Below are 14,168 nucleotides of genomic sequence, written 5' to 3' on the forward strand. Positions count from 1 at the left end.
TTATAGGGAAGAGTAATAGAAAATAAAATACTGAATTGTGCAAGAAAAATGGGCAGCAGCAAGATTTAAATCAAAACCTCAGGCAGAATAGTTTCAGCTTCCATAAGAGATCAAATTCAGTATAACTTTGCACTTCTCTGTGCATGGAGGTGCACCCCATTACATTCTTAGCTAAACAACGAGGCACGAGGCTATTCATCTCACAAAAACGATCCTGTGTTTCTCGAGAACAACTAACTGGACAATAAAGATGTAAATAATTTCCCCACATATTTTCTTAAAATATTCAAGAAACAAAGCTGTACATTATTCCTCAACACTACCAGAAGAGCTTAACGATTTTCAAGCCAGCAGGTTGAAAGCTATAAAAGAACGAACACCAAAATCATTCTAACTCTATACCAGCCACACACGTGCTACTTCTCACGTCTACCCAATCTTGCAAGTCCTCACATGCGGGAGCCGGACACCATTCTGGTGATTCTCCAATTTATTCCTTGCATGGCATCATTCTATGCGATTATTAATCCTAGTCCTGTGTATCAGTTCCATATCTTTTCAGTACCGAGTGAGCAACAAAAGAAAATTTCATGGGTTGATTATGTCATGACAGTGTGTTTGCTGCTGTCTTGATGCCTCTTGGTGAGGTCTTCGTGCTTCTTGACAAGTTCATCCTGGGTGTTATCAGTGCTAATTGTAACATCCTCTTCTTTCATGAGATATTTGTCCACCTGGGAAGCAGCTTGTCGTCCTTCTGATATTGCCCATACAACTAGCGACTGGCCTCGCCTGCAATCCCCGGCGGCAAAGATCCCTTCCACATTGGTTGAGAAGCGGCCATATTCTGCCTTGAAGTTTGATCGATTATCTTGCTCCAAGCCCAACTTCTTTGCCACATTCTGGAAAAAACAAAACAGCATGAGAATTGATGTGCAAACAAGCTCAAACCATGCACAATATTTGAGTGGATAAAAAATAAATCAGCTTTTAAGTGGTAAAAATCGCTAGATTAAAATAGATCTAAAAGAAGGTAGAAGACGAGCAAGGGAATACTAACCGGTTCAGGACCAAGGAATCCCATAGCTAGCAGGACTAGGTCAGCCTCAATAATTTCCTCAGAGCCCTCAACCTCCTTATACTGAAATTTCCCACTAGCATCCTTCTCCCAATGGACACGTACCACCTCAAGTCCCTTCACGCTCCCATCTTCGTCTCCAATGAAACGCTTAGTCAACACCTCATAAGACCTTGGGTCTTTCCCAAACTTGGAAGCAGCTTCCTGGTGCCCATAGTCTACCCGGAATACTTTAGGCCACTGCCACAAGAAAAGGATTAGAACTCGCTCATAACATCTTATACTTGGGCGCAGCGCCATTGCCAGCATGCATTTTGATCATATTACTTTTATTCGCGTTTGTGAAATTATGAAAAAGAACGGTTTAAAGGCAACATGCAGCAACAGAATAAAAGCTCGTACCTGTGGCCATGGGTTGCCCGGAGCTCTAGTTTGTGGTGGCTCAGGTAGAAGCTCTAGATTTACAACGCCACTGCAACCGTGGCGAATAGATGTCCCCATGCAATCTGTTCCAGTGTCACCTCCACCAATGACAACTACTTTCTTGCCCTTTGCAGATATGTAGTTACCATCCTGTAGATTGCTGTCAAGCAAACTTTTGGTATTTTTGTGAAGAAACTCCATGGCAAAATGGACACCAGACATCTCCCGACCAGGTACCGGAAGGTCCCTGCAACAAAGAGAAAATTATTTCCTCCAACACTTCATAAAAGTAATAAATTTCCATCAGGCAAGCAAGAAAGTTCTTCAGAATACCATCTGTTAACGAGGATGTAAAATCCAACAATGACATCTAATATTTGCTCTCTACTTGTGACTTACCTAGGTTTTGTGGCTCCCACTGCCAAAACAATAGCATCGTTCTCCTGTCTTAGCTGATCAAGAGAGTACAGAGGGTCGATACCAACATTAGCATTGACCACAAAATTGATGCCTTCCTTGGCCATAAGATTAACACGACGTTGAACTATATCCACTTTGTCAGTTTTCATGTTGGGAACTCCATACATCATTAGCCCTCCAATTCGATCAGCACGCTCATACACAGTCACCAAATGACCCCTTTTGTTTAGTTGATCTGCAGCAGCCAAACCAGAAGGCCCACTTCCAACAATAGCCACTCGTTTCCTGCAAGCAAAAATACATGAAATGACATTCTTCATTCATCTAACATATAGCAAACTCATACACTCCAATCAATGCACCATTTAAAAAGACCAGATGCAGAGAAGAAACCGCAGTCAGTTCAAAAGATGCAAAAACTTGGAGATAAAAAGCATCTACTCATAATGCCAACAAAAAAAAAAGGCATACCCAGTTCTCTTGAGGGGAGGCCGCGGCACCATCCAACCCTCCTCAAAAGCCTTGTCAATAATTGAACATTCAATGTTTTTTATTGAGACAGGATCATCAATTATGCCAAGAACACAGGAACCTTCACAAGGTGCAGGGCACACTCTGCCAGTGAACTCTGGGAAGTTATTTGTCTCAAGCAACCTGTCTAATGCTTCGCGCCACCTATTTTGGTGCACTAATTCATTAAATTCAGGAATTTTGTTTCCAAGAGGGCATCCCGAGTTTTCCTGAAATATCCAATCAAATAAGATATAAGGTGAAAAAAATTGATTTAAAATAGTGTGAAATTGACAACCGTGCATACGCAAGATAAAAGGTAGAATAACTCTTGCCTGGTGACAGAAAGGAGTGCCACAGTCCATGCAACGGGCCGACTGCGTATTTAATAGAGGGCCAGGTTTTGACGACTCCATAACTTCCTTCCAGTCATTCATTCGAACATTAGGATCTCTGTATTGAACACCTTCACGCTCATAAGCAATGAAGCCTCTATGTTTGACAGCATTATTAACCCGGGTAGGCCTTTTCAGTGGTTCATCTTCTACTACCTTTTGTGAATATCAAAATCTTATATTAGATCTTCTAAAAACCATTTCACATCATAAACCACATAAGCTCCATAGATAAAGCATAAATAGGCTCAACTTAAATGCAACTTAGTTCTATCACAACTTTGTTTCATACACTAAATAACAAAGTATGTGAAAAGATGCTTACGTTTTTTAAAACTGTCATCAATATAGTTTTATAGTAACTTTGAGAAGCTTCGTTTTCTAAGATTAAAGCAGAATACAAGAGTTGTATATTAAGGGGAGACTATCAAAGAATTTACCTGATTGGATTTCCCATTCAAGGATGCAGCTGCCATCTTCTTGAGCTCCTCAAAAGCATCTTTCTCCCTCAACTCTGCTTCATTTTTCTCCTCGGCTTCTTTAGCAGCAAGCTCAGCAGCCTCTTTTGAAGCAGATTCCTCTTTCATGTTTGCAAGAACACGTTTGTAATCCCTGGGAAAGACCTTGATAAACTTAGGCAGAAGATTATCAAAATCAGCAAGTACTTCTCTAGCTAGAAGGCTGTTTGTGTGACGCTGGTGTTGTTGTATCATCATTTTTAGAGTCATAATGTCCTCCTCCTCCTCAACTTTATCAAGATCAACAAGTTCAAGATTGCATCGAGATTTGAATTTCCCATCCAAATCGAGAACATAAGCAACGCCGCCACTCATACCAGCAGCAAAATTCCTGCCAGTTTTCCCAAGAACAACAATAGTCCCACCTGTCATGTACTCGCAGCCATGATCACCAATACCTTCTACAACAGCCCTTGCTCCAGAATTACGGACACAAAATCTTTCTGCTGCCATTCCATTAAGATATGCTTCACCACCTGTGGCTCCATAAAGAGCTACATTACCAATTATAATGTTCTCTTTCGGATCGAAGAGGCTTCCTTTTGGAGGATAAACTACAATCTTCCCACCTGATAATCCTTTACCGACATAGTCATTGCCATCACCTTCCAGCTCCAGCATAATGCCTGGGCAAAGAAAAGCTCCCAGGCTCTGCCCTGCACTTCCTTTGAGTTTGATATGGATAGTATCGGCAGGAAGCCCTGCCAAGTGGTAACGCTTAGTAACTTCATGGCTAAGCATTGTTCCGACAGCACGGTTCACATTGCGGATAGGTGTTTCAATGTACACAGGAAGACTTTTTTCCAATGCAGCCTCAGAAAGTTTGATGAGTTTTTGATCCAATGCCATGTCCAAACCATGATCCTGCTTTTGGACACAATATTGGGCAGCTCCAGGTCGAATGTCAGCAGCAGGTCTAAGTAACGAGGAGAGATCAATATTTTCCAGCTTCTCATTGCTCTTAACAACTTCTTTATCAACTTCAAGCATGTCTGAACGACCAACCATCTCATTCATAGTACGGAAACCAAGCTGAGCCATGATCTCTCTGAGCTCCTCTGCTAGCATAAAGAAGAAGTTAATAACGTGTTCTGGTTCTCCAGCAAACTTATCCCTCAGCACTGGATCTTGAGTAGCAATGCCTACGGGACAGGTGTTCTTATGGCACTTTCGCATCATGATGCAGCCAAGTGTTATAAGGGGGGCAGTGCTGAAGCCAAATTCTTCAGCACCAAGAAGAGCCGCAATGGCCACATCACGGCCAGTTTTTAGTTGGCCATCAGTCTGAAGAACTGTTCGGCCACGAAGGTCATTGGCAACAAGTGTTTGATGGGTCTCAGCCAAACCAAGTTCCCATGGGAGCCCAGCACTCTTGATGCCAGTCCATCTAGAAGCACCTGTACCTCCATCATGGCCTGAGATCAAAACGTGATCAGCATGTCCCTTCACCACCCCACTGGCAATTACTCCCACGCCAGCTTCAGATACCAACTTGACACTTATTCTTGCTGATGGATTGGCATTCTGGAAAGGAAAAAAAAGGTATCAGCAGGAGTGACCAACTGAATGGATATGAAGCAATGGCATCGCACATGAGGCAGCAAATGCACATACCTTAAGGTCATGAATCAATTGGGCAAGGTCTTCAATTGAATAGATATCATGATGGGGAGGAGGACTAATAAGACCCACCCCTGCAGTAGAATTTCTGGTAACTGCAATGTCTCCTATGACCTTGTGACCAGGAAGCTCACCTCCTTCACCAGGCTTGGCACCCTGAGATCCAAGGCATACAATAATCAGTCTAAAATCAATCGACAAAAGATAAACAAATTCAGTTCATATTTAACCTCACCAAATGCCTAAGGTATCAGTTAAAAGATGCAAAAACACAGCATCATCTGCCATGAACATAAACCCATAAACCCATAAACAACAGGAACCTCTGTTCCAACAGGAATGCACAGCTAAAGAAGAGCACACATGGACAACAGCCAGACCATGATGCATAAGAAAGCTTTGGTTCAAATGTGCTGTTTTGACAAATACCTGAGCCATCTTTATCTGCAGTTCATCAGCATTTGTAAGATAGTAACTTGAAACTCCAAATCTCCCACTTGCAACTTGCTTAATAGCACTCCTCTTTGGATTCATTGAACCATCAGGAAGAGGCTCCATACGAGATGGTTGTTCACCTCCCTCACCTTCAGCAGAATAAAAAAAAAATTACAACATGGGTATGAAGCAAATAGATTGAGACAGAAAAATAAAGGAATTGGGAACCATAATTTATTAAATTTTGTGCAACCAAAAATTACTTATTATTACTCCTTAAAAAAAAAACCCATAGAGAATCAATAATTTAGAAAACAAAAAACAAGAAGAAGAAATGGTGTTCTTGTGAAAGGTGTGGAGATAAGAGCTTTTGCAAGAGGAAAAGTTAGAAACGATATTTATGACTGACACACTAATTTAAAGAGATTAGCAAGTATCATAAAAAACTACATCAAACACACCTGTATTTGATTTTCCTCCAATTTTATTCATAGCCTGAGCCAACGTGGTGTGTGCCTCCAATGATATTGATCCATAACTCATAGCCCCAGTACAGAACCGTTTAACAATTTCACTGGCTGGTTCCACTTCATCCAAAGAAACTTTCACATCTGCCACTTTGAACTTCAAAAGCCCACGCAAATTACAAGCTTTGTTTAACTCCTGAATGCGCTTAGAATATTCCTTATAGGCAGCCACACTATTACCTCTGGCAGCTTCTTGAAGTTTTGCAATAGCAAGAGGATCATTAAGGTGAATCTCACCACCTTTTCTCCAATGATAATCCCCAGGATTGGGAAGAGCTACAGCTTCTGCACTTCCAGGAGGGAGAGCACGGGAGGGAAACGCCAACTCATGCAAACGAAGTGAATCATGAGCAAGCATCTCAAATGTTGCTCCTTCTACCCTGCTTGGGGTTCCTGCAAAGCACTTGTCAATCACTTCTGATGAAAGGCCCAGCCCTTCAAAAATCTGAGCACCCTTGTAGGATGCCAAAGTTGAAATTCCCATTTTCGCAAGCACCTTCATCATGCCATAGTTGCTTGCTTTGAAATACTTCTTGACTAGCTCATCCTTTGAGTGTAACTCGCCAGTGGATTTTGGTGGGATCTTACCATCAACCTGTAATCTCCAAATGGCATCTATGGCTAAGTATGGGCAGATGGCATCTGCACCAAAACCAACCAATGTACAGAAATGGTGCACTTCACGTGGTTCAGCAGATTCAACTATCAACCCAACTTGAGTACGCTCAAGCTTTTTTACAAGATATTGGTGGACAGCGCCAACAGCCAAGAGGGAGCTGACAGCAACACGCTTTGATGAGAAGGCTGAACATGAAAAAAACCCAAAAGAAGTTAATTCACTGCCCACATGGATAGATTACTATGCTGTAGTAAACTTCAAAATGCATGAGTTTACATGAGCTTTGCTAACTGTAAATTAAAGAATAGATGCCATACCTCTGTCAGAAAGAACCAACACAGTATAACCTTCCTTGATTGCCTCATGAGCTTCAGTACAAATCCTATCTAAAGTCTCCTCCAATCCCTTCCTGCCCCGTTTTATTGAATAAGTTATGTCAAGAACTTTGCTTCGCCAACCATTATAGTTCATCTTTTTGATCGCTTCCATTTCCCCGATTGATAAAAGTGGGCCTTTTAGAGAGAGACGGCGGCATTGTTCTTCAGTTGTTTCTGTCAGATCTCCTTCTGGCCCAATCATGCATTCCATGGAAGTGACAATCTTCTCTCTGATAGGATCAATTGGGGGATTTGTCACTTGAGCGAACATTTGCTTGAAGTACTCAAAAGTGAGCTTTTCCCTGTTAGACATGACAGCCAAGGGGGCGTCATTTCCCATCGAACCAAGAGGCTCAGTACCGTCCTTTGCCATGGGAAGCATCAGCATCTCCAAGGCTTCAACAGTATAACTGCATGAGATCAATACAAAATCAGCATAAAATGACTTTTATATAAGCATCAGCTCCCAAAGCTCGAGAAAGTTGATGCAGCACACAAGATTCATACCCAAAGGATTTTAATGGTGCCAACAATCCATGAATGCCCATATGCACCATACTGTCATCATCATCAGATGCCTGAATTGAAGGAAAATCTAATAACAATTAGACTAGCAGACACACAAAGAGGGAAAAAATTGAAGTTATTGAAAGCGAGTAAAAGACATACGGCGACAACCCCAGAAATGGCTGGAGCAACTTTATCAGATTCTTGAACTGAGTTAACTATGTCACTGAGTTCAATCTTTTGCCTCTTCAACCACTCCCCATAGGGCCTCGCTAAGGAATATTGTTGCTTCAAGGCTTCATCATCCACTACCGTATGCTTCTCAAAATCCACCAGAAGCATCATTCCAGGGTTAAGCCGTCCTTTCCTAAGGACATCTTCAGGAGGAATATCCACAACACCAACTTCACTGGCCATGATAACTCGCCCACTTCGTGTGACGTAAAATCTACCTGGACGTAACCCATTGCGGTCCAGAGTAGCTCCTAAGTAGTGGCCATCAGTAACTAAAAAATAAAATAAAACAAGAAGTGAGCAAGAGGCAACAAATCAAACATTGTACATGATGGAATTTGAAGAGGGTAAAAAAATTTGTCCAAAACAATTACATGAGATAAGTGCAGGCCCGTCCCATGGTTCCATAAGGGCTGAGGAATATTCATACAGTGCCCTCCTTTGAGGATCCATGTTCTTGTCATTTTGCCAGGCTTCAGGAATCATCATCATGACAGCCTCAGGGAGAGTTCTCCCGGATCTAATTAGAAGCTCAAGCACACCATCAAAAGCCCCTGCAATTAAAAAGCAGAATATTTTCAAAAAACAAGTCAGTATAAATATGATACTAGAAATGCAGAGAAAAATACACTTCTTATATTGATTTATGCCTCCAAATATTAAAAAAAAATCACCTGAATCAGAAGAACTAGCATCTACAATAGGAAGAATCTTCTTCATCTCATTCTTTGAGAGACCGAGCTCCTTGCACTTTAAAAGGCCCTCACGAGCCTTCATCCTGAAAAGCAATGTTTAAACTTCATGTTTGTTTCCCATACAAAGATGAACCCATAATTATTCCAGAGAGATAAAAGAGCATATAACCATGCATCTGTAGACCAAAGACACTGAGCAAAGACAAAACCGTCTCTCAGTTACTTGGGTACTTACCAGTTCACATTGCCTCTGAGCGTGTTGATTTCCCCATTATGGCCCAAGACACGCATGGGTTGAGCACGATCCCAGCTAGGAAATGTATTTGTTGAAAATCGTGAGTGCACCTAAACCAAAAGAAAGGAGCCAAGAAAGTTATTTTATGATTCCAGCCACTCAATTCATGAAAAGAAAAACTGGTCTGAAAACAACAGGAATGAGATTTTTGTTCAGGGCGCTTCAATAAACTTTTATTGCGGCGCCTACACAAGAATCAAGCAAGCCCTAATCGACCTTGACCAAACAAAATATTCCTTTCAACCACCAACTGGAAGTTACCCTCTCAAACAAGTGATCATGGAGAGCACTGCAGTAAGTTGCTTACTTTCAACAATGAGGTTTCTTACCAACTCACCCATGGCATCCAATCCAGCATCCAAATTCAAATAGTAATCAAGGGTGTGGAAGAACTTAAGAGATCATTCAACTTCAATGCCTCAGAAGTCATTCCTCAACCTTGCATATCTTCGGTTACCAGTGGTTCCCATGCTGTTTGTTGAAGTACGTGTTAGTGTAATAGGGGAAAAGTGAATGGATAAAATATTTACCATGGCCATGTAGCTCGTAAACGTTTCATTGCCAAGATCTGCATAATAGTAAGCCTTCAACTGGTCAGGCTTCAACTGACCTTTATAAACAACCGTCCTGCAGAATTCAATCAAAGGAATTAATAATTCTGCCGAGAGAAGCATTAGACAAGCCCGTGTAAGATAGCTAATGACGCACAAACCTTGAGGAAAGGGAACAGATATAAAAGTCCTTAACACCACCATATTGAAGGTTTAGTGCAGCTGTAATAGCTACCATCGACACCCTCCTCAATATGTACATCTGCAAAACCAATACAAACAACCATCAACAACGTAACTGTGGAACCTGAACGTTTAAAAATGTTCACTTTCATTCTTCATAACCTGAAACAAATCCCTTCTTCCTCTTCATCTCTACCTCAAACATGGACAGCTACAATTGCTTTGTGATGCTAATTACACTTATGCTATTTAAGAAATTCAGTTAAAAAAACTACCTGCTTCTCAAAATCAGCCTTCGACCTAGGAGTGGCTGTAAGAAACACTTGCTCGATGACAGGTTCGGTCTGCAAAGCAGCATTTCCCAATGCAGAATTATCTGTTGGCACTGGTCGCCATCCAAGTACTGTATGCCCAAGAGACTCCGCAACCTTCACAATCAAAAACAAAAACAAAAATATTAAAAAACAATGTCAAAAACAATTAAAAACCAATGAAATTCAACTTGAGTCAATTTAGACAAATGAGGCTCAAAATTACCTTGGTGAATACATTCTTGCTTTCTTCCCTGCGATTATCAGATGTGGGCAGAAAGAACATGCCCACTGCATATTCCCCTGAAGGAGGCAGTTCGAACCCAATATCCTTAGCCACCTGAATAAACCAATTTTAAATAAAATTCAGTAAAAAAAAATCCATAAATTCAATAAAGATATGAAATTTAATATTTTAAAAAATAAATAAAGAACACACACCTCCTTGTAGTAGTCATGAGGAAGAGCCACAAGAATCCCAGCACCATCACCAGTATTGGTTTCGCATCCGCAAGCTCCTCTATGTGCCATCCTCACCGACATCTCCAGAGCATCGTTCACCTTAAAAAAAAAAACACAACTTTTTTTTAAAATGGAAAAAAAATGGTCTTGTAAGTAAAAATTCAGCAATAATATCGTACCGTTTTGCGACTGTTTTCCCCTGACAACTCAGCAACAAACCCAACCCCGCACGAATCCTTATCAAACGACGGGTCATAAAGCCCAAGCGGCTTCTCCGGCACACCAGACAATGCAGAGCGGACCACAACTCGTAGTTTCGGCTCTCTGCCCGGTCCTTCCGACAGCCAAAAATGCAACCTCTCCGATGGAGAGCCGCGCACTTTACTTCCTAAAAACGATTTTCTCTCAACTACCGCCGAGTTCCTCGCCGAAACACATCGAGTTGCCCTCCCTCTCCGTCGAGAAATAGATGCTGCCGTGGCAACATTAAGCGAAGGAGAAAAAACACAGTATGATGATTTGTTAAGCGAGGAAATTGAAGATTTCACCGATTTTGGTTGAAGGATAGCGCTCGAACTCGAAGCAGCAGCCGACATTATTGTTAGTGTAGCCAACACCGGTATTTACGGATTGGATTTGGACAAAGAGTTGAGGTTGTTTCGGATAAGAATTATCCGTTTTTACCGTTTAGATTTTTATTTTTATAATAATTAACCTGAAAAATCAACAGCTGATTTAATATTACAGATCTAATTGGTTCCAGAATATCTGTAAGGTTGCAGACAAGATTTGTTACAGTTGCAGACAAGATTTGTTCATGCAGACGGAATTTACGAGATCTAGCATGGAAGAATACGAAGGAAACAAACAAGTCAAAAGAGGAAGAGAGAATACAAGAAATAGATAAGAGAGGGGGAGATAAGGGTGGAGAAGAAGAAGCGGCACCGTAGCAGCAACGGTGGTGGGTGGAAGAGGGTGGAGAGAGACTTTGAGAGAAGGTTGATGGTAGGTAGCTAGGCAGAGATGTCTTATGAGAACCGGAGAGAGTTAAATATATAGAGGAGAGAGTGATGAAATGGTTTGACAGCTTAGGTGACACGTGTGCAGTGACTTATGCGGCACGCGACAACGCTCATGGTGGGACCAAAGGAGGAATGGAGGGAGGGATTGGGATAGACATGCCTATCTTTTCCATAGGGGGCGTGAGAGGCTGCTGTTTATTTTAGGTTCGGTAGCCGAACCTGAATGAGGTTAAATTTAATTTGGAAAATAATGTTTAGTGAATGGATTTGTATGGAAAATAAAATAAAGGTTATCCATAACTTTTTTTGAAGAATAATGTTAACAAAAAAGAAAAATATTATACAAAGTTTCTATATATTTTAGATTTTTTGGTGATGAATACTATGTTATAGTATGAGTAAAATCACCATATTTTTGGGTAGTCAATTATTAAGTTATTTGAATTAGAGTTATAGTTAAGAATCTAAATTAAATTTAATAGAAATAATTTTAAAAAAAATATTTAAAACAAAAATACTTTCATAGTAAGAAAAAAATGTATTAAATAACATTAAATAATAAAGGATTATGAATCAATACGAACAATAGTTTTTTTTAGTAAATATAATTACTAAATGATTTAATCATTTGCACATAATTTAGTCAAATATAAATACTACATAATAAAAAAATAAAATTTAATTTTTTTATTTCAAAATTTTTTATGTTATTTAATTACTAAGATTCTATTTAGTTAATATCCTAAAACAGAAATAATGAATAAACAGAAACCTGTTTAATTGAAAAAAAAAACATAAAGTTAATTTATTTTCAAGATATTTTTAGATTTTTTATATTTTTTAAAATAAAAAATATAAATATCACTTTTTTTCTATTCTATCTTAAAACAACAACTAAATCGCTGTCTGAAAAAAATATAAAACTTTAATTAGATACTTTGTTTTTACCATATTTAAGTAAGGGTTCAGGTGCAGATGTTGTCAGCTTGAAGTGGATGGTTGACCGCGTAATGTGATGCTATCAATGACGAAAATTTAACTATCCCAAAAGAGGGGGCGAAAATAATAATTCATACGCGGCCAATTGTATACGTGATTTCTCGCCGGCTGGTATTTTTATGCGGCCAACAGTTAACGCCTTTTTCCACGTCAGTTAGCACCACAACTTTAATTAACTTGCCTAATTAAGGTGATTTATTTTAGAAAAAAATCCAATAATACATCTGCAAAATTGGTACACATTTATGTCAGATTAGTAAAACTTATAATTATATGAACTCTGCAATAGCTTCCGTTACTAAACGGTGGTAGTGTTTGGATATTTTTTAAAGTAATTTTTGTTTTAAAATATTTTTTTTATTTTTTTATATTTTTAACATCAGTAAATCAAAATAAAAATAATATTGATTTTAAGTTTTTTCAAAAAAAATCAAATATTTAAAAAGATGTGATTCAACCACACTCTTGAATGGTATCTAATGTTGTTGTGTTTTTTCTGATTGTAAAATGAAAAAAAATTGCTATGTTTTTCTCTCTGAATTAATATAAGCTTCGATATCAATTATAAAAAAACTTTAATACTGATTGTTAGAAATAAAACATACAAGTATTTGGATGGACCTCTCGAGCTTTATTAATTTATTCAAACTAGAAATTATATTTATCGGGAGATTAATTACACCTCTAACAGCTGTAATCTAACAAGAAATCCAACTAACTAATTAAATAAAGATTTTAATACACTAGTCTAACACAAATCCTTTTTTATAAAAAAATTAATTTTACGTAAAAGTCTCCTTATATTTTTGTTATATTTGTTTAAAAAATATAAAAATTCATTCTAAAATTGTTTCGGAAATAGATTTGTTTTATATACATGTATGTTTATGTAGTATTTAAAATTAAGGTTTTTTTTTTTAGTTTTAGTTTAACGTGGGTGTCCGGGCCAGCTTGCGCGCACCTCGACTAATCTCACGAGCCCTGAAGTTAACGACCATGTAAGCCTCCAGTGGTCATCATATGAACAACCACAGGGCTTGAACCTGAGACCACAGAGGGAGCAAATCTTTTGGTTCCAAGCTCTTACCACTAGGCTACCACCTAGATGGTTAAAAAATGTTTTAATAAAAGGAAACAATGCTTCATTTTGAAACTAAACATGGAAAAAAAAAGGGTCGGGTATTTCTAGAATGCAGCACACAAGATGAGCATGACAAGGAAATGAAACTGTTGTCGGCACCCATTGTTTCTTGTTTATTTCTGCATGATGCAAATTAATTTATTATTCATATATATTTGAGTGACATATGTAATGAGGTGTGGGGTGCACTGGTGCTCATGTTGTTTTCTTACTTTGACTAAACCATGGAGATTGCTTCAGTTAAAAAGATATTTGGTGCCATGCCAGTGAGGAAGCCATGTCATGGTCAGAAGAAAGAAACAAATTTACTTCTTTTTTTGCCTTAAAACTAATCTCCTGCATGTTGTTTTTGGAGCAAAACACTGAGAGTTATTATGTTGTTTTGTTTTATTTTACTTTATTTGCCTTTAAGTTACTTGTTCTGATGTGGTTTGGAATTATATATCAATTTTACAATAATAATAATAATAATAATAATAATGCAGCAATATTCGAGTCGAGTATGACCTGGATCACAAGTAAGAATGATTGATGTAGATTAACTCAGGTCAACATAAGAATAAAAGTAATTATTAACATAATTTTAAAATTCAACTAAGAAATCAACTTGAAACAAGGCCCAGATCATGGATCAAGAGGATTAACTTGGGTTGATTTGAGTCGACATATAAATAAAAACAGTTATTATTATTTATTTATTTTTGCAGTCGTCGCCACCATCGTGAATTATAATGATAATAATAATAATGCAGCAATATTTAAGGTATGACATGGGTCACAAGAAACAAGGATTGATATAGGTTAATTCAGGTCAAGAATAAAAATAATTATTAACATAATTTTAAAATC

General features: G+C 38.6%; 1 protein-coding gene across 2 annotated transcripts; it reads right to left on the reverse strand.

The window, feature by feature from the left end:
• Positions 1-64: 64 nt before the first annotated feature.
• Positions 65-11,186, reverse strand: LOC18103637 (glutamate synthase [NADH], amyloplastic). Of its 2 annotated transcripts, XM_024582502.2 has the most exons (22): positions 10,337-11,186; positions 10,137-10,256; positions 9,922-10,035; positions 9,660-9,812; positions 9,363-9,463; positions 9,181-9,277; positions 8,591-8,700; positions 8,335-8,438; positions 8,035-8,214; positions 7,589-7,932; positions 7,427-7,497; positions 6,860-7,329; positions 5,858-6,727; positions 5,391-5,545; positions 4,956-5,117; positions 3,264-4,865; positions 2,764-2,979; positions 2,390-2,658; positions 1,898-2,203; positions 1,478-1,745; positions 1,058-1,315; positions 65-899 (listed from the first exon to the last, which is right to left on the reverse strand). In XM_024582502.2, exons 1-22 carry the CDS (start codon positions 10,751-10,753, stop codon positions 600-602), a joined length of 6,687 nt encoding a protein of 2,228 aa, XP_024438270.2. In that variant the 5' UTR covers positions 10,754-11,186; the 3' UTR covers positions 65-599. The 2 variants fall into 2 exon arrangements, with proteins under 2 accessions (XP_024438270.2, XP_024438271.2); XM_024582503.2 differs by lacking the exons at positions 9,181-9,277; positions 9,363-9,463; positions 9,660-9,812; ... (1 more) ...; positions 10,137-10,256; positions 10,337-11,186 and adding an exon at positions 8,980-9,127.
• Positions 11,187-14,168: the final 2,982 nt, after the last annotated feature.

This window comes from Populus trichocarpa, chromosome 12 (assembly GCF_000002775.5).
Source record: "Populus trichocarpa isolate Nisqually-1 chromosome 12, P.trichocarpa_v4.1, whole genome shotgun sequence".
Lineage (NCBI taxonomy): Eukaryota > Viridiplantae > Streptophyta > Magnoliopsida > Malpighiales > Salicaceae > Populus > Populus trichocarpa.

What these genes read in the sequence shown, in the direction of transcription:
- LOC18103637 (XM_024582502.2), bottom strand. Translation starts at nt 10,753, where the DNA reads ATGTCGGCTGCTGCTTCGAGTTCGAGCGCTATCCTTCAACCAAAATCG. An exon ending in AATTGATTCATGACCTTAAG is followed by an intron (nt 4,866 to 4,955) that starts GTATGTGCATTT and finishes TTTCCTTTCCAG; the next exon opens with AATGCCAATCCATCAGCAAG. An exon ending in GTGGGAGCCACAAAACCTAG is followed by an intron (nt 1,746 to 1,897) that starts GTAAGTCACAAG and finishes TCTTTGTTGCAG; the next exon opens with GGACCTTCCGGTACCTGGTC.